General features: G+C 37.8%; 1 protein-coding gene across 3 annotated transcripts in view; it reads left to right on the top strand.

The window, feature by feature from the left end:
• LTBP1 (latent transforming growth factor beta binding protein 1) overlaps window positions 1–23,171 on the top strand; it is a 240,885-nt gene that overhangs the window by 32,503 nt on the left and 185,211 nt on the right. For all 3 annotated transcript variants that reach the window (XM_058164199.1, XM_058164191.1, XM_058164180.1), the window contains exon 3: window positions 4,688–4,973. In XM_058164199.1, coding sequence (XP_058020182.1) covers window positions 4,688–4,973 — 286 coding nt within the window. The remainder of the gene's footprint in view (window positions 1–4,687; window positions 4,974–23,171) is intronic.

Raw genomic sequence — 23,171 nt, 5'->3', positions numbered from 1 at the left:
TATGATTATCCCGAAAGACTTCTTCCGAAGGACTTTTTTTATAACTAATTGGGACTCAGCTGGGAATGAACATAATTCGTAGCTGTCACAATAAAATGGTTTTTTTTCCGGACTAATTGTGTATTGTAATGACTCAGTAAACCTAGGTCACAACAATGATGTATTTTGCTAGCATAAATAATTTCCTCCAAATGCTATACTTTGGGGATAGGAAACAGTTTGGGCACACTTGGAATTTTGAAAGCATGTTGCAGGAGTTCTACAACATGCTCTCACAAGACCATAATTAGTTACAAAATACCCCTTTACCTGAAGTCAAACTGTTGAAGTTATTATTTTCATTTCCTCTAGGCAAGTTAGATGTTATCTGCATCTCTCAGCTTATTTCAGGTTTTTTTTTTCCTGAGGAGGCAAAACCATTCTAAGAGAGCTATGGGGCTCTCTAATGGGAACATGCTGGTTTTTTTATAAAATAAGATAATGCTAAAGCCTGATGCTTTTTGCCTTGCAGCATCTCAGCTTTTTTATGTTTTAATTTAGAAAATTAACATAAAAATGAGGTCAGATAGGGTGGGAATCTAGGGAGGCAAAATTATTCAGAACAACAGAGGAAAGCTTAACGAAAGGTTAAGAGTTAAAAAGGTTAATAAAGGTTAATTGGTTGTGTTTTCCCCTAATTCTGCAATTGTTACTTGTACTGGATCTGGGGCCTGTGTGAAGTTTCATAGGGTCTTTTTGGAAGACGCAAGTGACAAACAGCATACGGCATTTTAATTTGATATTAAAATATTTTGGGTTTAAAGAAAATTGTGGGATTTGATGGCAGGTTTCAAGCCCCATGCATCTGGGCAAGGCCAAGGAAATAAGAACAACATGTATTTTAGTCAGGAATATTTAATGTAGAACTGTGTTTTTCATACCTGGCAACTTTAAGATATGTGAACTTCAACTCCCAGGCAGCCTGCTGAGTATATACTAAGGTAAATATAGAATCCTGGAAACGTCAAGATTTCCTATTCTCATCTATAGTGAGTTTCATAAAGCAGAGCCTCTATGAATTCCACCTGGATTGAGTTGCTGTTTATGACATAAGCTGCCAATGGACTTGCCTTCTGTTTTTTGATTGTTTAGGTCTACTCTCCCTTACATTATTTTCAATCTCTCACCTGTGTAACAGCAGTAGGATTCTATGCTTAATTCCTTGCATGTAATGCCTGCAAAATTCAGGAGAATTTCCTTCTTAGAGCACGGTAGATACAGAGCCTGTTCCCACTGCACTTCATTCACCGAGTATAATATCACATTGTGCTGGATATTTAAAACAATAAAAAATAAAATGTTATTTAAAGGTTAAATAACTTGGAATTAGAAGTAAAGCCTGATATTTTGTCTTTGAACAGTTTGGTATTGTTTGTTATTGTGGCTTCACTAGAAAGGCAGCTAGAAATGGCTCTGGTGACACAAAACAGCCTTTTCTCACTATTTCCAGCAATTGCATAAAACTATTTGACTCGAGGGTGTTTTTCTAATAGGTGAATTAAACATGCTGTGTCTTGTTCTGTATTTTAAAGCCAGAGGATAGAAGTGCCAGTGTTTTAGAGGCCTGATATATACAAAAGGGTGAGATTCCAAAATCTTTTAGGTAACTAATAATAATAATCTGGCTACAGGTGGTAGTCGACGTAAACTGTTGACAATTATCTGCTCTAATGGAAGAGCTGGATCTGCTCATTGCATTCAGTTGACCAATGCTATTTTATGATTGTAGACTGGGCAGATGTAAGTTATGCTGTGCTAAGAAATCTGATTGTGGCTTGAAATCATGCATGACCGGTTGCCTTGCCAGTGTTCCTGCGTGTTTAACCAGCAGATGCTTTTATGAAGCCTGTAGGAAATCTGTCTCAACTACTTAATCATTCTCACCTTAACTAATCGTTATGGTTAAGTATCAGACTTTTGGTCTGTCAATTCCTTGTTGTGTATTATATGCAATTAAAGGTCCCATGAGCCCAGATGAACATGGTGGTTCTGTTTTGCGTTCATTGGAGACCTGAACGCAATTGGATAATTGGAAATAACAACAAATTCTTAGTCCAGATAGAAACAGCTTGCCAAATTCACTTTTACAGTATGGAGCAGATTTGAAAGTGGGAAATGCAATTTATGTGTATCAGAGGGTGTATTATTTTTGTTTCAGGACAAAACAAGTATGTAAAACATACCAAGCACTTCTGTGTCAACCCTTTTCAATAGTACTCAGCAAAAATATTTACCCAAAGAGAAATAAAGTGCAACTCTCAAGTGATATCTTTTATCTTACGGGACCGCCTACTGTTACCACACGCCTCCCACCGACCCGTACGCTCCCATAGAGAGGGACTTCTCAGGGTGCCATCCGCCAAACAATGCCGGCTGGCGGCCCCCAGGGGAAGGGCCTTCTCTGTGGGGGCTCCCACACTCTGGAACGAGCTTCCCCCGGGTTTACGCCAAATACCTGACCTTCGGACATTCCGTCGCGAACTGAAGACACATCTCTTTATCCGCGCGGGGCTGGCTTAAATTGGATTTTTTAATGTGAAATTTTATTAATTTTTAAACGGGGTTTTTAGTTTATGGCAAATTTTAATTTTCAGGCTAATCTAAATAAGTTTTTTAAATGGTATTTTAACCTGTATATTGTATTGTTGGTTTTATCTTGCCTGTACACCGCCCTGAGTCCTTCGGGAAAAGGGCGGTATAAAAATCAAATAAATAATAATAATAATAATAAAAAATAATTAACAAATAACTTTTCTTTCTCAAAATATGTTTCTTGCACAGCAGTGTTGCACCGTTGGCTTTTTTTTTAATGTACATCTGTTGTATATAATATCTGTATAGTTTGCATTGCTGTTAATTGAAGTAGGCTAAAGTTATTGACTATTTTATTTTATTTTTTGTTTATTTATCCTCATATGGTTGGCATTATTGATTACTAGAAGACCATAATTCATGTCTAGTAAGTTCCTACAGATTTACATTTTGTGGTTGATTTGTCTTGACTTCTTAAGTTCTCAAGTTCTGACACTTGCCCGAGTTGTTATATTCCTCAACACTTGAGGCAAACAGGCTACTGTGGTGATCTATGAAAACACTTCCATATATCTGAAAACAATCAGAGAAAAATTTGCAGCCTCCTTTGAATTTATAAGCCTTTCTCTTCTATAGTTGTCAGAAGCATCAGCTTTTGGGAGAAAAGACATTAAGTACCACTACAGAAATCTTGCTTAGTACCTTCAAACTCTGGATAGTCAAAAAAGAAGTGGGTGCTGGCATGCCTCAAATGGATCACATATACTTTTTAGAAAATGAAAGTGGGTAGCTGCCATCCAGTGCATTGCATGAATGTTGATCTACCTGTCAAGAAAAAGATATTTAAAAAGCAGGGATCATAAAATGCATGTGTTGGAAGCTACTAAATCTCCCAACTTTCATTTGAAATCCTGTAATGAAGATTACTTCTCTATTCAGTGACCCTGTTACCAGAAATTCCCCCTAATTGATTGGTAGTGATCATATTGAAGGGAGGAGGCAAAATATAGGAATTTGCATGTGTTTGGATAAACCAGAGTTTTATAACTGGCTAGATCTCACAGCTGTCAGTTTGTGAATTGGATGTATTTTGCTTCCAACGTGTTCTAAATGTTCCATATGTTTCCCTCTCCTACCCACCCCCCATACCTGAAAAAGCTGTATACCTACTGATTTGATTGATTTGACAAAAGTGAGGTGGCTTTTATAAAAAAAAATGTGCCATAAAGGTTGAGTATTTGCGTCATGCTATATAAACCAAGTAGCTGATGTAGACAGATTTGTAGATTTGCTGGTAACAAACAACCTATATCAGCCTTTCTTCAGTTAGTGCCCTTCAGCTATAAAGCTCAATTTCTTTAATTCACAGGCAGCATGGCTGCAACCAGGTAGTAGCAAGTTGGGGAAATATGGTTTTTATTTTCACCCTGAAGAAATTCAGGGTGAAGAATTCAAATTAAGTCTATCAATCTTAATTTGATAGTCATAATAACAGCTTCCACCAGATTTAACTCATCAGATAACTCCAGTAAACAGCATGAGACGGAGGATCTCAGGAAGTTGTAAATTCTGCCTATTTTGTACAACTGTAAGTATAATATTAAGGGATGCGATGGCTTAATGGCTAAGACACTGAGCTTGTCGATCGAAAGGTTGGCAGTTAAGTGGTTTGAATCCCTAGTACCTTGTAATAGGGTCAGCTCCCATTGTCCTAGCTTCTGCCAACCTAGCAGTTCGAAAGCACGTAAAAATGCAAGTAGAAAAATAGGGACCACCTCTGGTGGGAAGGTAACAGTGTTCCGTGTGCCTTTGGCATTTAGTCATGCTGGCCACATGACCATAGAGACGTCTTCAGACAGCGCTGGTTCTTCAGCTTTGAAACGGAGATGAGCACCACCCCCTAGAGTCAGGATTGACTAGCACATACATGCGAGGGGAACCTTTACCTTTAAGTATAATATTTGTGTCTGCTACTCAGCAATGACTTCAATGACTTCATATATGGGAACTGTTTGCACTGTATAGAATTTAATCCCAAAGAGTTTATTTTACTTGAAGATTGTGTAACACAAGCATATTTTATCTTTCTATTCACTTATCTCTTTTTCTCCCTTAGCCAATTGTTCACCACCATGCCAGAATGGAGGGATGTGTCTACGACCCCAGTTGTGTGTCTGTAAGCCAGGTACGAAAGGAAGTGTCTGTGAGGATGCCACCAAGCAAGAAACTGTTTCACCTGGAGGATCAAGTCCGGCTACTCCACCCTGGCCTATCCCTCAGCGGTCAGTTCAACAGATGTTATCAAAGAAGGTGCAGGTCCAGCAGAAATCAAATCCCATGGCTCAGATGACATTCACACTCAAGCAGAAACCTCCTGGATTATCTCAGCAGGCACAGCCACAGTAAGCCTTTTCAATACCGTATGCGTGTGAACATGTTTTATCAGCTACATGGGACAGCAGCTTATAAGGCAAATTTATGGGTGTCCTGAACTTCCTTCATAGGCTTTTACATAGAGAACTTTCTCTACACTTTGAGCATTTTCATAAGGCCAACATTTTTCTATAATTAAAGGTCATGACATCATTTTTTTAAAAAAGGTCTGATTCTTTTTTTTTTATTATATCAATGAAAGGCAATGTTGGTAGGATAAGTGCCTTTGAAAACTTGTTGAATGGTATCAAGGAATTTAGTTTGGTGGCATTTTGTGGACCATAAATGACAGTAGCGTACTGGAGAGCCATGGCACTGAGAGAGCTCAGGACAGTTTTATATAATAGCACCAGTAGTTGGATTCAAATTTGGTTGCCTTGAGAGCTGGAAAATCAGGAGTAGACCTTGAATGAAATGTCTGCTATAATAAAAATAAAGTGGATTCTTATAAGTTCATTGATATGAATGCTGCTGAGGAATCTCAAAAAGATAATATTGTCTAGATCAATGGTCACCCATATTCTCCAGCATGCTTGTATATAAATATGTAAATGAATTCCTCATTCATAGATAGTTGATATAGACCTAGATATAGATATCGATGCACATTGATCCACCCCAAAAGCAATCTGAGCTATGTCATGATTGCTGTAGAGGAAAATTAATGCCTTTTATAACTATGGTATCTTTCGTCAGTTATCTTAAAGCAACCAACATTGCTTCAGAAGAAAGTTAAAATGTCTTCTGCCAGTGATTTTGCCATAGATATTACCAGAATAAGGAAAGGAGGTTAAGGCCTTTAAGAAAATTATTGTCATCTACAACTCCTTCAGAAAGGACTGGAACAGAAAATAAGGACCGACAACTGGCTATACTAAGACCCACTTTTTAAATGCAGGTTTGTACTTGGAGGTGAACAGAGTTTCTGACTTCTTTTGCACTCACCAACACTTAAGTTGTTTTTAAATTTTTACTTCTGCAGTCTATATCACACCACGTTGCAGTTTAAAAGAATTCTTAATGTGGTCTTTTATTATTTTATCTTTACTCCAGATGATGTAATATGCCAAATGTGTTACCATTGTTTTTCATTGAAATGATGTGAGGCATGGCAGTACTAGGCATTACAACAACATTCTTATAATAATCATTCTCAACCAACTCCCTCACCTACTTGCTCGGAAGTAGTAGTTCTCGCCTTTTCCCTAAAAGCCTAAGAATGACAAAAGTTTCATATCACATTCAGGTATGAATTCCATATTAAGATCATTACTTGTCAAGGAGTCTGGATAACATACAAGTTGGCAGTTTTGTGGGTCCCAAGCAAAGCTATTGTTATCAAGAATCAGTACTTTTCTTGGAACAGAGTGCTAGCCTGTTAAGAACTATTTTGTTTCAATGAAACCTATTTCTTGAGAAATCACTTGTTAGCATGGTATTTCTTGATTATCCTGTATTGCTTAGGGCTTGGATCAAATGGTGTACAAGACAGTTTCCAGCTCTGGAGTTTATTCATTTGTTTAAAATATGGGCTCTCATCTTAAAATCAGAACTCTGGGTAGCTCATTGTAATGATCTGTGAGATTTATCTTGTAAGGCATACGGAAGAGCCATAGACCGGACAATTCTGTCCATAGAAGGGGGTGGGGAACATTTCAGAAGAGACTAGTTTTCCAGAGAGTAAAAGGAGAGGAGGGCAGAAATACTTTGAGTCTTGCAAGATTTATGTTAGCCCTTCGAGGTAGTCCAGACAAGAACCAGAACTATGAGTATTAGTTCTATCATTTTGAAAGGTTATATTAATAGAATCTACTGAAATGCTTTCCATGCAGTCTGTGGCTCTTCCTCCTATCTTACAAAGCCCTTCCTTCCTTCCTTCCTTCCTTCCTTCCTTCCTTCCTTCCTTCCTTCCTTCCTTCCTTCCTTCCTTCTCCTGCCTCTATTATTTTTACAAATAACTCAATAACTTCCTCCTCCTATTTTTCCCACAACAGCAACCTGTGAGGTGAGTTGGACTGAAAGAAAGTAACCGGCCCAAGGTCACCCAGCTGATTTTCATGGTTTAGGAGACACTTAAACTCACCGTCTCTAACTTTCTAGCCTGTTGCCTTAACTACTAGACCAACCTGGCTAAACCACTAGATCTAGCTTAATCACTAGACCAAATATACTATTATATTTACAACCATAGGTTAAAACAATACCCCACCAGAAATAAGAACAAAAAAGAATAAAACAGAAACAGAAAACTCTGGCACCACAACCAAACTTCTCCAATGTAACCCACAACACTTATCCTCCAACTCTGGTTTCACCCCATTCCTGCACTTCAGAAAGCCAGTTCTTCAGTGTTTTCCAGAAGGTTAAAAGGATGAGGCCCTATTAAACCTGTTGAATACTTCCTTGGTCTCTTTTGCCATCAAGGAAAATTTGCCTTGATGTCTTAAGTAGGGTTTATCGGACTCAAGAAAGGGTGTGTGAGATCTAATTATCAGTGGGAATACAGTGGGTAATTTAAAAGGCTACAGACCAGTGGTGGGCTCTAAATTATTTAACAACCAGTTCTCTGCCCTAATGACTGACTGGGTGGGCGTGGCTGAGTGGGCATGGCTAAACGTGTGGGTGGTACCTGTATGGGACAGGCAGGGTTGGGGGAGGAATCTAGGGGTCTCTGGTGGAGGGGAGGCAGAAGGAAAAAAAGATCTAGCCTGTTTGTGTGTGTGTGTGTGAGAGAGAGAGAGACTGCATCAAGCTTGACTGGGAAAGCTGGCTGCAAGAGGAAGAGAAGCTGGGTAAGCTGGACCCAGACGCTTCCCGTATCCCCTCATCCAGAAGCAGCAACCTCACACTCTCCCCTCTCTGCTAGCCCCCTTCTTCGCACGGGATTGCCCAGCAGTGGAGATGGAGAGGGAGAAGGGGGCAGCGGTGGCCACTAGCATTGAGGGGAGAGTGCCACACAGAAACAGGAGCAGACAGAAATGCCACCCCCCTTCTCCTTCTCCGTCTCCATCTTCTTCGATCCTGAGAGAAGAAGGGGGCTAGGAGCAGAGAGGGGAAGAGTGCGAAGTTGCTGCTTCTGGGATGAGGGGACCTGGGACACATCTGGGTCCGGCTCATCCAGCTTCTCTTCCTCTCACAGCTGTTTTTTGGGCAGTTTTTCTGGCCAAAATCGGCCTGAAAAACCTCTGGAAAATGCCTCAAAATGGCCTGAAAACAGCCCAAAAAATGGCCTGGGTTTTTTGCCATTTTTTTGGCCATTTTCAGGCTGTTTTTCAGGCTGATTTGGGGCCGGAAAACAGCCTGAAAAAAACAGCCCAAAAAAATGGGTGGGGGTGGGGCCAGCTGGTGGTCTGATTTGTCGGTTCTCTGAACTGCACAGAATCAGAACAACCAATTTGGGCGAACCGGTCCGAACTGGCAGCAGCCCCCTCTGCTACAGACAGTCATCTACTTACGATCATAACTGGGACCAGAATTTGCCTTAATGGCAAAATTTAAGGGAAGGGACCTGCAGTGAATTTTTAAAAGCAAGAATAACAGTATTTGGGGGGGGGAAGCATAGCAATGAAAAGGACATGATTGATTGGTCATTGTCAAAAGTAATCTTACCAAATTTTAAAGATAGAATTAATACTGTCTCTTGGACAATTAGTTAATTTATGTGCTTGTTCAGTTTCATCTTCCGATGTTAAAAATATCTCTTTGTACATGCTGTTATCAAAGCACAGCATAATTGGAGGAAATTGACTGCTTTAGAAAAATGGTAAAAGTTTGTATATACAAAGTAGCGCTTTATATATAAATCATAGTGTTTCTTCTGTGAAGTTTGTTTAGTTATTGCAGTCCCTATTATTATATATAAAAATTTAAAAGCTGAAAATATGTAAATAAATGGGATTGCATTTATAGTTAAATGTTTTATATCTTTTATGAGACTTCAGTTAGATTATGAATAGGCAACATGTGGCCTTCAGATGTTGGATTCTAATTTTCTATTATCCCCGGCTGCTATGCAGTGTGGGATTGATGTGAGCTACAGTTCTACATGCCTTCCGTTTCAGGCCTTTCATATCTGAATGGTTTCCTAATGACATCCTATAGTCTACTCACCTTTAGAGTAGCTTGGTAATTGAATGCGGACTTCTGAGAGTTGAAGTGCACCCATCTTACATTTCCCAAGGTTGAGAAAAACTCGTTTAGAGAATGTAACCAGATTTAAGTAGTGTTTTTGCAAATGGGAGAGCTCATGTTTATGAAACAGGATGTGATTTGGGGCAATGTCCGTATTTTATATTCTCCTAGTCCCGTGATGGCACATAGAGCCCTCTCTGCTGGCACGTGCACTGTTGCTCCAGGTCAGATCTCCGTGGCATTTCTTTCGTGAGCTTCTGTTTCCCTGCAAACAACGAAACAGAAGCTCACGAAAGAAAAAGATCTTACCTCTTGCTGTGCTTCTGGTGTTGGGATGCCCCCCTCCCTCTGGCCAGCTGGTCATCGGGTCTCTGCTGCGCATGTGCACATGCATGTCTGCACATGCACGCATGTCTGCGTTCGTACACACACACCTTTCAGTTTGGGCATGCACGTGCATGCAGTTTGGGCACTCGGTGTCTAAAAGGTTTGACATCACTGTCCTAAGCTATTCCCCCATCCTGTGCCATCTTTGCAAAGTCTCTCAGTCTCCTAAAGCAGGGGTCTCCAACCTTGGTCCCTTTAAGACTTGTGGACTTCAACTCCCAGAGTCCCTCAGCCAGCAAAGGCTAAAGGACAGTTGAGAAAGAACAAAATAAAGTGAAAACTGTTTCTTTTTCTTCTCCTGCGCGTACCATCCCCCATTTTTTTATTTTTTTTTATTTAATTTTGTCATAACAGTATACATAAACATTGTGATAAGTAAAAAAAACATATCATGAAGAAAATATATATATATATATATATAAGTAAAGAATATGCATTAGCTATATTAATTTGATATAATAAAGGGAAAAATAGGACAGGAACGGTAGGCACTTTTGTGCTCTTATGCACGCCCCTTATAGTCCTCTTAGGAATGGGGTGAGGTCAATAGTAGACAGTTTTTGGTTGAAGATTTTTGGATTTTGAGTAGAGACTATGGAGTCAGGTAATGAGTTCCAAGCATTAACAACTCTGTTGCAGAAATCATATTTTCTGCAATCGTTTGAAGCGGTTGACATTAAGCTTGAATCTATTTTTTGCTCTTGTAATATTGCGATTGAAGCTGAAGTAGTCATTTACAGGAAGGATATTGCAATAGATGATTTTGTGTGTTAAACACAGGTCACGTCGAAGTCGACGGAGTTGTAAATTTTCTAATCCCAGGATTTCAAGCCTGGTGGTATAAGGTATTTTGTTGTTTTCGGAGGAGTGAAGAACTCTTCTAGTAAAATATTTCTGGACGCGTACTATTGTATTTATGTCAGAGATGTGGTGTGGGTTCCAGACTAATGAGCTATATTCAAGAATAGGTCTGGCAAATGTTTTGTATGCTCTAGTTAGTAGTGTAGAGTTTTTGGAAAAGAAGATGCATAAAATTAGGTTTACTACTTTTAGAGCCTTTTTTGCTATGTCGTTGCAGTGGGCTTTGGCATTTAGGTCATTTGATATGAGAACTCCAAGATCTTTGACAGGGTGGGGGTCATCAGTAAGGTAATGACCATCAAGTTTGTACTTGTTGATAGGATTCTTTTTTCCAATATGTAAGACTGAGCATTTGCTGGTAGAGATTTGGAGTTGCCAAGTTTTAGACCAATCGGAAACTAAGTCGAGGTCTTCTTGAAGGGTAGAAGTATTGTTAGTGGTATTAAATAGTTTACTTGTGCAAAGAGAACACAATAACTTGAAATGAGGTCACAGAGATCATTTATGTATAGTATGAAGAGCGTTGGACCAAGAACACTACCTTGGGGAACGCCACTTTTGACAGGAACAGGATTTGATATAGTGTTGCCAATTTTGACCACTTGTTGTCTGTTTGACAGGAAGGCGTTTATCCAATTGTGAAGAGGTCCCGAAATGCCGTAGGATTTTAGTTTGAGGAGTAGTTTATCATGTACTACTGAATCAAAAGCTTTGCAGAAGTCTATGTAGATTGCATCTATTGCTTTACCTTGATCAAGGTTGGTAGTCCATATGTTTTTGCAGTGAAGAAGTTGTAAGTTACAAGACAATTTTTTTCTGAAACCAAATTGTTTATTAGAGAGAAGGTTGTTTGTTTCAAGGTGGAGTGTAATGGATTGGTTTATGATAGATTCCATTAAATAATTGCTACCAACCTGCCTTCCATTGAGGACCTGTATACTGCACGAATCAAGAAAATATTTACAGACCCCTCGCATCCTGGACATAAACTGTTTCAACTCCTACCCTCAAAACGACGCTATAGAGCACTGCACACCAGAACAACTAGACACAAGAACAGTTTTTCCCCGAAGGCCATAACTCTGCTAAACAAATAATTCCATCAACACTGTCAAACTATTTACTGAATCTGCACTACTATTAATCTTCTCATAGTTCCCATCACCAATCTCTTTTCATTTATGACTGTATGACTATAACTTGTTGCTGGCAATCCTTATGATTTATATTGATATATTGACCATCAATTGTGTTGTAAATGTTGTACCTTGATGAACGTATCTTTTCTTTTATGTACACTGAGAGCATATGCACCAAGACAAATTCCTTGTGTGTCCAATCACATTTGGCCAATAAAAATTCTATTCTATTCTATTCTATTCTATTCTATTCTATTCTATTCTATTCTATTCTGTTCTGTTCTGTTCTGTTCTGTTCTGTTCTGTTCTGTTCTGTTCTGTTCTGTTCTGTTCTGTTCTGTTCTGTTCTATTCTATTCTATTACTTTGCATGAGACACAGCATAGAGAGATAGGTCTGTAATTTTCCACTAGGCTTGGATCTCCTTTTTTGAAGATAAGGATGACTGTGGCTAGAGACCAGAGTTTTGGAAGGGAACTAGTTTTGAAGGCTTTATTAAAGATTATGCTTAAGGGTTCAGCTATATTAATTGAAAGTTTTTTTTAAAAAGTATGCACATAGTCCATATGGATTCTACCATTTGTAGACTCTCTGGGCCCGATACTGTGGCTTAGCAGGATGGACGGATGAGAATCGGTTCGAATTGATTGTGGAAACCTAAATTGCCAACTTATGCATGGCTGAGTTGAAACCCTTTTTATGTGAGTTAGCTGACTCACTCTGTACTGTCGCTGAGTATATCTGACAATTTTACTTGATCGCTTACTGATCTTTTGAACCCTACTTAAACTGATCAGAAGTTAGTGTGTGTATTCATAAGCGGGACACAAGGAATTTGAGATTCAAAATGTGGAAAGAATGCAAAGAGGGGATTCAGTCAGCACTGCTTGAAGAGTTCTCATTCAAATAAATTCAGAGTATTGAAGTTCAGATTACCTTTAATCTGCATGGCTAAAATAGACTAAGGGATTCTTCCCAGCTTTTCAATAATACCTTGTGAAAACTGAGCCCCTTTTCAAATGTTCAGAAATCAAAATTGCTATTTTTAAAGAAAGCCTCAGAGAACCCTGTGTTTTATCTTGAATTGTAGGCATTTGCAAGAAAGAACTCTAAAACACCACTAAACACCCTTTTGTCCACTGAGACATACAGTATAAGCTTCTAGACACAAGATTGTTGTATGCTTACCTACAGAGCTCTCTGCTTAGCATAACCTTTTTGATGCCTTTAATTGAAAATGCAAAAACAGTCGTATTCAACTTTATGTGAAACTGAATTATTGTTTTATTATTCTGTTGTTTCCAATTTGATGGCAGACATATTTTTTTTTGAACACATGACATTGTTGGCCTTTTTTCAAAGGGATTCCTTGCTAGGCTGTATGCTATAATAAACTTTATTGTAATCCTATCACATGTATTATGCAGTGTTCATATGATACTCTTTTTAGTTAATAGTGTTTCTTTTGGCCCTGCGAATTGAAATAATATTATCTTAATGTATTTGTAAGGAGAAAAAAATGGAAAGTATATTGTGTTTAGTAATTGAAAATATATAATATTCAATGAAAGGAGAAACAATCTCTAGAGTTTTGAAAATACAAAGCTAATACAGTGTTTTTACTGTTATGCTGTTGGGCAGTAGGTGGCAAACTTCACTTTTCCTTTTCCTTGTATTTATTTTCAAACTACAGATAGCCAGAATTTCAAGAGGCTTATTTGAGTTCTCTGCAAGATGTCATTTCTTGGCAGAAAGAATTTGATTGACCTCTTTTTTGTTCAACTGGAATTTTGAGTGGATAGGCTTTTCCTACTTCCAGAGGGTAGAATAAATGTGAATAAATGCATAAATTATTGTTTCTAGACTGGATTTAACAAAAATATTACTGATATAGCCAGCACTTTGCAAACGAGTAAGTATCTGCCAAATACCATTCTATTTAATTTGTGTCATGGGGCTGTGTCATATACATCTTCCCTAGTTGTGAAGGTATCCTATGAAAACCAGTTCCCAGTTTATCATACTTCACTTGCCACAAACAAAATGGTTAGCTGAAGGAAGTGAAAAGAAGGAAATACTGGCTTAAATCCTTTCCTAGAGAAAAATAACAGTTATGAGGAAAATGACACTTGTGAATATTGCTTCTCTGGTTCTCTGGTTCTTCCTGTAAGACAGTTTTGTAAGCAAATCTGATTGTAAATCAATAAAAAAAATTTTTTATTATTTATTTTGTCGAGTACATATTATATAATATATAAGTATAAGCATGAATTGAATACATAAAATGAATACAATTAAAGGGAACATTAGGACAGGGACAGTAGGCACGTTGGTGCTCTTATGCACGCTCCTTACAGACCTCTTAGGAATGGGGTGCGATCAACAGTAGACAATCTTAGGTTAAAGTTTTGGGGGTTTTGGGATGAGACCACAGAGTCTGGTAGTGCATTCCAGGCATTAACAACTCTGTTACTGAAGTCATATTTTCTGCAATCGAGTTTGGTGCGGTTCACTTTAAGTTTGTATCTATTGTGTGCTTGTGTATTGTTGTGGTTGAAGCTGAAATAGTCATTGACAGGTAGGACATTGTAGCAGATGATTTTATGAATTGGTCTGAGAAGGTTTCTTCCATGTCATTCATAAATGCCCCTCCCTGGCGTAGCATTACTTTTAAGAAGAATGGACCAAAAAGAATAATCCTATATCTGCAAGGTTCTATAATAGAATGTATGATTGACCTTCCTTGGGGAAATGCTGCCCAGGAAACGATCAGTCAAGAGAGGCAGAAGCCTCACAGTCACTTAATGGCCAGAGAAAGAAACTTAGAAAATACCCATCTTAATGAATCAAGAAGTTAAAAGTGGAAGTCTGAAGTTTGTGCCTTCAGACCTTGCAAGATTCTGTCAATGTAGCCTTAAAGTAAAGTAGAATTAGTTCAGCTTGTCACATTTTCTGTGGTTTATCTGGGAGGGTGACAAGTCACATGATCCAGGTCAATGCTTCTAAATTGAAAAGGGATGGCACATTTTTTAATGCTATTTTGAGCTGGAGAACAGATGAAAACTATAATAAATGTTCTCAGTGCTCTCACCTGCACCCCCTTGTGTCCCTTCCCCCCCATAAATATTAACGTGACCCCTTAGTCATAAGAAGCTTATTTATCCCTGATTAGCCGAGAGTTTCTCTGGCATGTTTTACAGGATATCCAATTGGTTTCTAAGAAGTTGGAGTAATATTTTGAGCTGTAAATGACATATCAAAGACTTCTTTCCTACTAAATGATCGTGTCCTACAGCTGACTGAGATCATTAGCAAAGTGGCTTCTCATAAGCTTGCCTTCTAATCTTTGACAGGTGGGGTCCTGGAGATATGTGGTATGCCCCAAATATGGCTTGTTCGATTGGTGTCATCCTTGTATATTTCTGCTTCTGAGAAAAGTTTCATTTGACCTTTAAGCAGCTGATTATTTCGTTTGTTCTGGATGAAAAGTTTCTTCTGATGCCCTACTTAGCATGGTCTCAGACTCTAGGCTGCAGAGATTTTTTTTCTTTTTCTTTTTTTGGAGAATTTACACACGGCACTTTTTTTCCATTCCTGAATCCCTGCAAACTCTTTTGAAGCCAACTAATGCGGTCATCTTTACCAATGTAGATCTTGGAAAGCAAGAAAAAGACAAGGAATGATCCAAAGCCCTAAGCAATTAATTGTCAAAGAATAGCTGCAAAACCACCAAGACACCCTTCCTTCGTTGCGTTTAAAAATCTATTTTTACCTGTGATGGTGAAAGGCAGAATGCTGTTGGTACTTATGCAAGTTCTTCTTAGCAGCTGTAACCATAGTGATATGTTGAAGTGGCTGGAATTGGGAGGGAGGAGTGTAAATTCTAAAGTAGGTTTACAGACAGACACTCGGGTCAGAATGGTAAAAGTTGCCTTAGAGGAGAAAAGGTGGTTCTGAAAGAACAAAAATCCCATCATCCTCAGCCATGCATAAAACAGAGCCACTTGGGGAAAAAAACCTTTCCAATCAACAGCATGGCACTCTTTGCAGCTGGATGACTGCCGTAAAAGAAAAGGGGTGGGAGGCAGAATTCTTGTCAATTTTCCCTCAACTTCTTTTCCTTGTCTATCACCAAGGAAACAGATGCAAGAATCTACAAAGAGACCAACCAGTCGGACTTAAATCCTATTGCATTTGAAAGTGAAACCAGCAGGATATAGTGCCTGATGATATGCAAAAATGATCTAAACAGTTCCTGTGAAGTATGACCTGTGAAGCTGCCAAGGCACCTTTCCCTTTAAGGACCTGTGCATCAAATGCTAGGTGAATTGAAAGTGCAAAGTTGGGTGGGAAGAGAGACAGTGTGCAAATTCTGCAGGACCTCATTGCTTCAGATGGAAACACTTTTAGTTATTGCAGAAATACATGCGTTCAGTTGAACACAGATCATGAGAACAGACAGCTCTAGCGCGTGCTGGCTGAGGAATTCTGGGAGTTGAAGTCCACAAGTTGCAAAGTTGCCAAGGTTGCAGACCCTTGCTCTAGAGAGCATTCTGGAGTAACACAAATAGCTTGTGTAGAAACCACTCTTAGTTTTCCCTTTGACTAATTCATTAATTTTATGTTACTCATCTGTTGATCAAAAGGTGGAATGAAATTTAAAATAAGCTTTTAAAACATTCTTAATATCTAAGAAATAGTTTTGTAGAGAGAAAGCTACACAATGAAAGAAAAAGCTGAAATATTCAGCTGTATCCTTTTGATTCAACCTGGGCAATATTTTATTTTTTGGGATTTGTCTGGGCAAATATTTTATTTTCTTTGGATGAAAATATTTAGTACCATCTAGAAACATATTTCTTTTCTGTTTTCCTAGCCTATCCATTAATCTTTTGTTTGTGTCATGTACATACCGTAGCTGTTTCCCTTGCAAATATGCCTTTTTTTTTGCTTCTCCCTATCCCTGTGGAACCTCCAGATTTCACTTAACAACCCCCCCCCCCCGCTTCAGTCCAGTCCAATTCCTAACTCTTTCTTTGTATATAGCAGCTGTCCCCAATTTAATAGTATTTGCAGTATTGTTGGCAAATCTGGCCAACAGCAACACCCTACAAGGCACTCCAACCACACAAGCCTAGGAGAAAAAAAGAATTTTTAAATTTTAATTTAAAGTTATATTCAGTAGTGAATTTCATTCGAGATACAGTAAATAGCAATATATAAAAAATAGGAATATTAATTTCCCATTAGACAGAACAAGGAGAAATATCCAAAGTCACTTGGATGGCCATCTAAGAGACAAAGAAGTTATGACGAACTCTATTCCTGAGGCTTCGGTTATATCTGTGAATACCTGTGGGGCAGTTTGCTGAGTGCATGGAGGTGAAACAGAGCTGTGAATCTGAAACTTCTTTATCCACTGGGGCAGCCCAAGGATTAGATGAGGGACAGCTGTCATTAATTATTTCTTCCTACAAGAACTACGGTATTAAAAAAGGACTTACCTAGCATCACCAATGTGACTTACAGAGAAAAGCGATTGATACTGCTTTTTGCTTGTTGAGATCTGTCCAAAAACAAATTGTGACAGATTTAAAAGACTTGGATCCAACTTGAGACTCTTACAAAACTAGGGAAGGTTTTTAGCTGGTGTTTCACTGTGGAACTCTACTAATCTTGGTTTATGTGGAATCTAGAAAATGGACAAGGTTTTTGTGCAAAAGCTTTTTGAAGCAATGACCATGTTTTGTATCAAGGTTGGTGAATCACAACATTTATGGAATATGATACCTTATAATTTTTATATCTATCTTATAATTTTTAATAAAAGGGGAAAATTAATAAACATAATAAAAATAGAATACATATCAATTGTATGTGATTGAAATCAAATAAATTAATGGTAAAAACAAGCTGCTATTGATTTTTCACAATAAAGCGTTGGGAAGTGCTCTACCAATTGAGAAGAATAGATTTTTTTTTTTTATTGGCCAAGTGTGATTGGACACACAAGGAATTTGTCTTGGTGCATATGCTCTCAGTGTGCAGTGCTCTATAGCGTCGTTTTGAGGGTAGGAGTTGAAACAGTTTATGTCCAGGATGCAAAGGGTCTGTAAATATTTTCACGGCCCTCTTCTTGATTCGTGCATTATACAGGTCCTCAATGGAAGGCAGGTTGGTAGCAATTATTTTTTCTGCAGTTCTAATTATCCTCTGAAGTCTGTGTCTATCTTGTTGGGTTGCAGAACCGAACCAGACAGTTATAGAGGTGCAAATGACAGACTCAATAATAACTGTCAACTTCATTTTTATTTTAGCTTTGGTGGGCTTTGTAGGAAATTCCTAGAGAACGCCTGCTAAATGTTTCTTGCACTATAAATGAAGTTCAAAGGCAAACCTTCTTTTTGATGCTGAAATAGGCAAATTGCTGAAAGTTACTATATAATTTTTGCCAAGTTGTTTGACTTATTATGAATGTTACTGTGGTTTTCTCCTTTCAATAATAGTCCCAGTGTTTTAAATTAGGGATGACTCACAAAGGATTTTATATCTGATCTAATATCCTGTATAATATGCAATGTAATATAGCTGAAATCCATGTCATTGTTTCGTTTTAAATATCTTGATCAACGTCTTTGTAAACAGTTTTCTAATGATTATAGTTAGCATATAAGCACTTAGGTTTTATCTATATGTACTGACAAATTTTAACTATTAAAATAAAGAACATATTCGAGAATTCACTACAATACTCCTATTCATTCTTTTTCTTTCATATGGAAAACACTGAGCTAGCCTGAACTTTAAATGAATGCCCAATTGTGTGACCTGTATTCTGTTGTAGATTTCTCATTGAAGGAATAATACAAAATTCTGTACAGAGTATTGTTAGGATTTTTAGATTTTATGCTCAAAGCATCTTTTTATTTTCAAGATGCTTTCACTTACTGTCTTTTAAATGTCAGCAGCATATGTTTTACATGGTATCTGGCTTTGCTTTCACATAATACTGTATATGGAATAATTTGCAGGAATGTGTAGAAATAGGATTTGGTTTAGAAAAATTGTTGGTAAAATGAAGTTTGCAGAACTTACAATGAGGCAGATATCCTACCATATTTGGACAGATATGTTATAAAAAAATGTGCTTCTTTTCTAGTATATAGTGCAGATTGTTTATTTGTGTTTTGGATTATCAAATGATAAAATAGGCACATTATCTCATTTAATGCACATTTTTCCACCGAATCGCCTGAATTTGCTTTGTTGCATGGACCTGCTACTAATTCAGCTGTCACTAATTCAAAATTCTATTGAAGTTGAAAGTCTTCTTGGTTGTACCTTCCATGGTTGTAGTTGGACATTAATTAGTTCTGGGTATGAATTGATTCTCTTTAAAAATGAGAATGCCGTTTCATGGGCAAAGAGATTGTAGTTGGAAAGCTAGTTCTTTGATATTCTTTCTACTATTGACCTCACTATTGTTCTTTCTACTATTGACCTCACCCCATTCCTAAGAGGACCATAAGGGGCATGCATAAGCGCACAAACGTGCCTACCGTTCCTGTCCTATTGTTTTTCTTTTCTTCTTCATATATATATATGTACATATATATATATGTATATATATATATATATATATATATATATATATATATATATATATATATCTTTAGTTGTTGGGTTTTCTCCGTGTAAAATTGGAAGTGTCTTGGCGGCGTTTCAGCGAAGTCTCATTCGTCATCTTCAGGCTTCAGCTTGGTGCAAGCTGAAGCCTGAAGATCACGGCTGAAGCCTGAAGATGACGAATGAGACTTCGTCAAACGTCGCCAAGACACTTCCAATTTTACACGAGAAAACCCAACAACCAAAGACCTATATACAAACACCGTGAAAACCTCAGAAAACAAATATATATATATATATATATATATATATATATATATATATATATATATATATATATATATATATATATATATATATATATATGCTTATACCTCCTATATTTACTCATATATGTGTTTATATTTTATTTATTTATTTTATTTATTTATTTTTCATATTTATAAACCGCCCTATCTCCCTAGGGACTCAGGGCGGTTCACAGGCAAGTAAAAAGTACATATAAATACAGACTAAAATAACAATTAAAAAACTTATTCTACATAGCCGAATTATTAAAAAACAATATAAATAATAAAACCCGTTAAAACCAATAAATTTAAAATCTAATCCAGTCCTGCGCAGATGAATAAGTGTGTTTTAAGCTCGCGACTATATAATCTTTTTCTATGATACCTACATATATTGTTGTGACAAAATAAATAAATAAAAATAAATATCTTCAACAGCCAGATTTTCTTTAAAAATAAAAAATAGAGCTGATCTCATCTCACATGTATTTTCCCATATTCTGTATATCTACACTATGTGATCTGTAGTTCTGTTTGAAGGAATATTCTTACACATGTGCAAAATAGTGAATTATTTTTATATATACATAAAATCCGTTTTTAAGCTCTTGTTGCCATCTGGAGTGCCTAGCCTGTATTAGATCCCCTCATATAATGAGAGCTATGTTCAGTTTAGAAATACTTAGCCTTGCTTTATTGCCCTTTTGTTCATTAGGGCCTTGGTGTTTTGAAAATAAAGGGCTTAATCCTATTTAATATCCCAAGACACGTTCTTACTTTTTTAAAATAATACTATAGTCCTTTTGTATATACCAGAGCCATTCCAGGATTGTTAAACTCCTTTTCACTAATGATTTTCACTAAGATTTCTTTTTCCAATATTTTTCAGCAGGACTGCTCCAGTGTACTGTATTTTAATACTTTTTAAATGAATTCTGGTCATGATGTACCATTATGAGGAGATAATCATCATTGTTCAGCAACGAAAGGAGCATGATGTATAATCCAGAACCAGCCTTTTAATTATACACCATCTATTTTGGGCTATGAATGCCATGTATTTTACCATATTCATTGCAAGACCCCCCCCCCTATGGTAAATGGCTGTTTCACATTGTCTCTGATGTAGTTGTTTACTGTGAAAATGAAACAAAATGCCAAGAGTGGAGTTAATGGATGCATTCACCATCAACTATCTCTGGCTTTCCACAAACTAATGACCACATTCTTATACAATAGATTTGTCTCCAAGAGGTCATGCTGCTGTATAACTTTGTTGTAGTGACAATTTATAAAAATTTTACTGGGCAGTAAATTGGGTAACATATGCGGAAGGTAAAAAACCTCTGTATTTCTGGATAGAAGATTAACTAAATTTGTGAAACCTGAAGCAGAGGTGTGTAGAAAGCAGCTATTTTACTTTCAGTAACAGATGGAAGGGACTAATACTGCCTTGGCTTTATTGCTGTTAGTACAGTTCTTCAGGGGGACTTTATGGAAAAATATGGAAAAAATAAACTTTCTAAATGGTATGCTGATATAATTGAAGTTTGAATTAGAAATCAGCTATATGTAAGGTTGCATAAAAGACATCTGAGAGCCAGCAATGTATTCTAATTTATTCAACTCCAATCTTGTCAACATTTCATAGTCGTAGAATATCTAGGACAGTGTTGGCGAACTTTTTTGTCACCGAGTGCCGAAATGGGAGCGTGCGCATGTGCAGGGGGGAGCACCGGAATCCGGAAGAGCAACTCCCTGGTGTGCATATGCACTGGGAAGCTGAGCTTCTGGTTTCCAGTGTGTGCATGCCCGCCTGTCACCTGGTCTTCTGGTTTCTGGCATGCATGTGCACAAAGACCAGCTGGCCGGCGCATATACGCGCACCAGAAACTCAGCTTCCCAGCATGCACATGTGCGCCAGGGAACTGCTCTTCTGGTTTCTGGCATTTCCACATGTGCGCGCCGGAACAAGGAAGAGCAACAGGCGACGGCTGGTGTGCCCGGAGAGATGGCTCTGAGTGCCACTTCCAGCACGCATGCCATAGGTTCACCATCATGGGTCTAGGGCCTGCAAATTGAATGAGGTTGTCAGTGGTTTTTTTTCCCCTTCCTTATCCAAACTGTGATTGTATGTCTGGATTATAGTGTCCTCATAGTCCATTATGCTAATATTGTATTACTACATTTATTTATGTTTTTGCTCTTATTGGATTTAATCCTGTGCTGACTGCCTTGGAAATGGACTGCTACATAAATTCATATAATAAATTCTAGTATGCCTCCTCTTCTTCTGCATGAGAGATTGGAGCATAAATTTGGATGATTATCCTATTAAAAGGGTTGTTTGCAAAATGTAATTAGTATTATTCAATTGTTGACTTCCTTGTGACCAAGTATATATGCAATAGTCCCCTGATACTATTATATGTTTTTTAGTGCCTGATAAGTAAATAGTGTGATTTTTCTGACCGAAAATGTCCAATTCTGGTCTCTTTTAATTTGCTGATGCCTAAGATGTCATGTATAATTGATTCATTCATTTTTTACTGTGTTGAGCTTTTCCAAGTACATGCTTGGGGGGTTATATTGGACTCACAACTGTTCAAAGAGCTGGTAATAGCTATAGGCAAGAGGGCTGTTGCATAAGTACTTCTAGTGTGCCACTTATACCTTTAGTTGGACCAGGTGGGCCTTCAAACGGTCATTCACACCTTAGAAAGCTCATAAATGGATTATTATAGCACACTTTACATGAAGCTACACTGGACGGCCATTTGGAAGCTATAGCTGGTCAGAATGCAACAGCACGGGCAGTGGTGGACATACTTTCTTATGCTCAAGTAACAAAATGCACTGGTTACCAATTAGCTTTTAGGTGCTGGTTATCTTTACAAAGCTCTTTGTGCTATGGACTTGATTATTTGAGGAACTATTAATCCCTGGTTCTTTCCGCTTGTCTAGTGTGATCAGCCATTATGCACACGGCCATCAATTAAGTAGAGTTGTCTTGGAGAAACTGGACAGTCTTCTCTATCATAGTGCTTACTCTCTGGCGATCCAGATGGGTCCCATCCTGATGATGTTTAGGAAGCTATTGAAGACTGTCTATTGCAGCGGTCACCCTCTGGTGGTCCATGGAAAATTTTTGATGGTCTGCAGAAAAATTATTTGCATTTTTATATTGCACTAAATACTATTTATCTTTTTTTAAAATTCATATTAGTGGTCCACGGGATTTAAAATTATGAATGTAGTGGGCCCTGCGGTCTGAAAAGTTGGTGACCCCTGGTCTATTCTCCCTGGACTTGGGGCAGAATAATGATTGAGTAATAATCTCTGCTGGATGTGTATTTGGTTATATGTTGGTGCTGATTAGTTTTTCTCCTTTGTAATTTTTTTTTAACTTTTTTAATTATAAAAGCCTCCACGTTTCCATTGTAATTCAATCTTTGCAACTTCAGGTTTTCTTTTCTTTCAGAGTAATGTAACAACTAGTTATCCAAAGGGCTTTAATCTAGCTGTCTCATAAACACTATTAGTATTCCAAAACAGGGGTCTCCAACCTTGACATCTTTAAGCCTGGCGGACTTCAACTCCCAGAATTCCCCAGCCAGCAAAGCAAAGCAAAGCTGGCTGGGGAATTCTGGGAGTTGAAGTCCGCCAGGCTTAAAGATGCCAAGGTTGGAGACCCCTGTTCCAAAAGATTCTTGGCTATTCCTCAACAGGATGAA

Source organism: Ahaetulla prasina, chromosome 1, assembly GCF_028640845.1.
Source record: "Ahaetulla prasina isolate Xishuangbanna chromosome 1, ASM2864084v1, whole genome shotgun sequence".
NCBI classification, from domain to species: Eukaryota; Metazoa; Chordata; class Lepidosauria; order Squamata; family Colubridae; genus Ahaetulla; species Ahaetulla prasina.
Note: the sequence above shows the minus strand (reverse complement) of the source record. Positions and strands in the feature narration are given on the sequence as shown.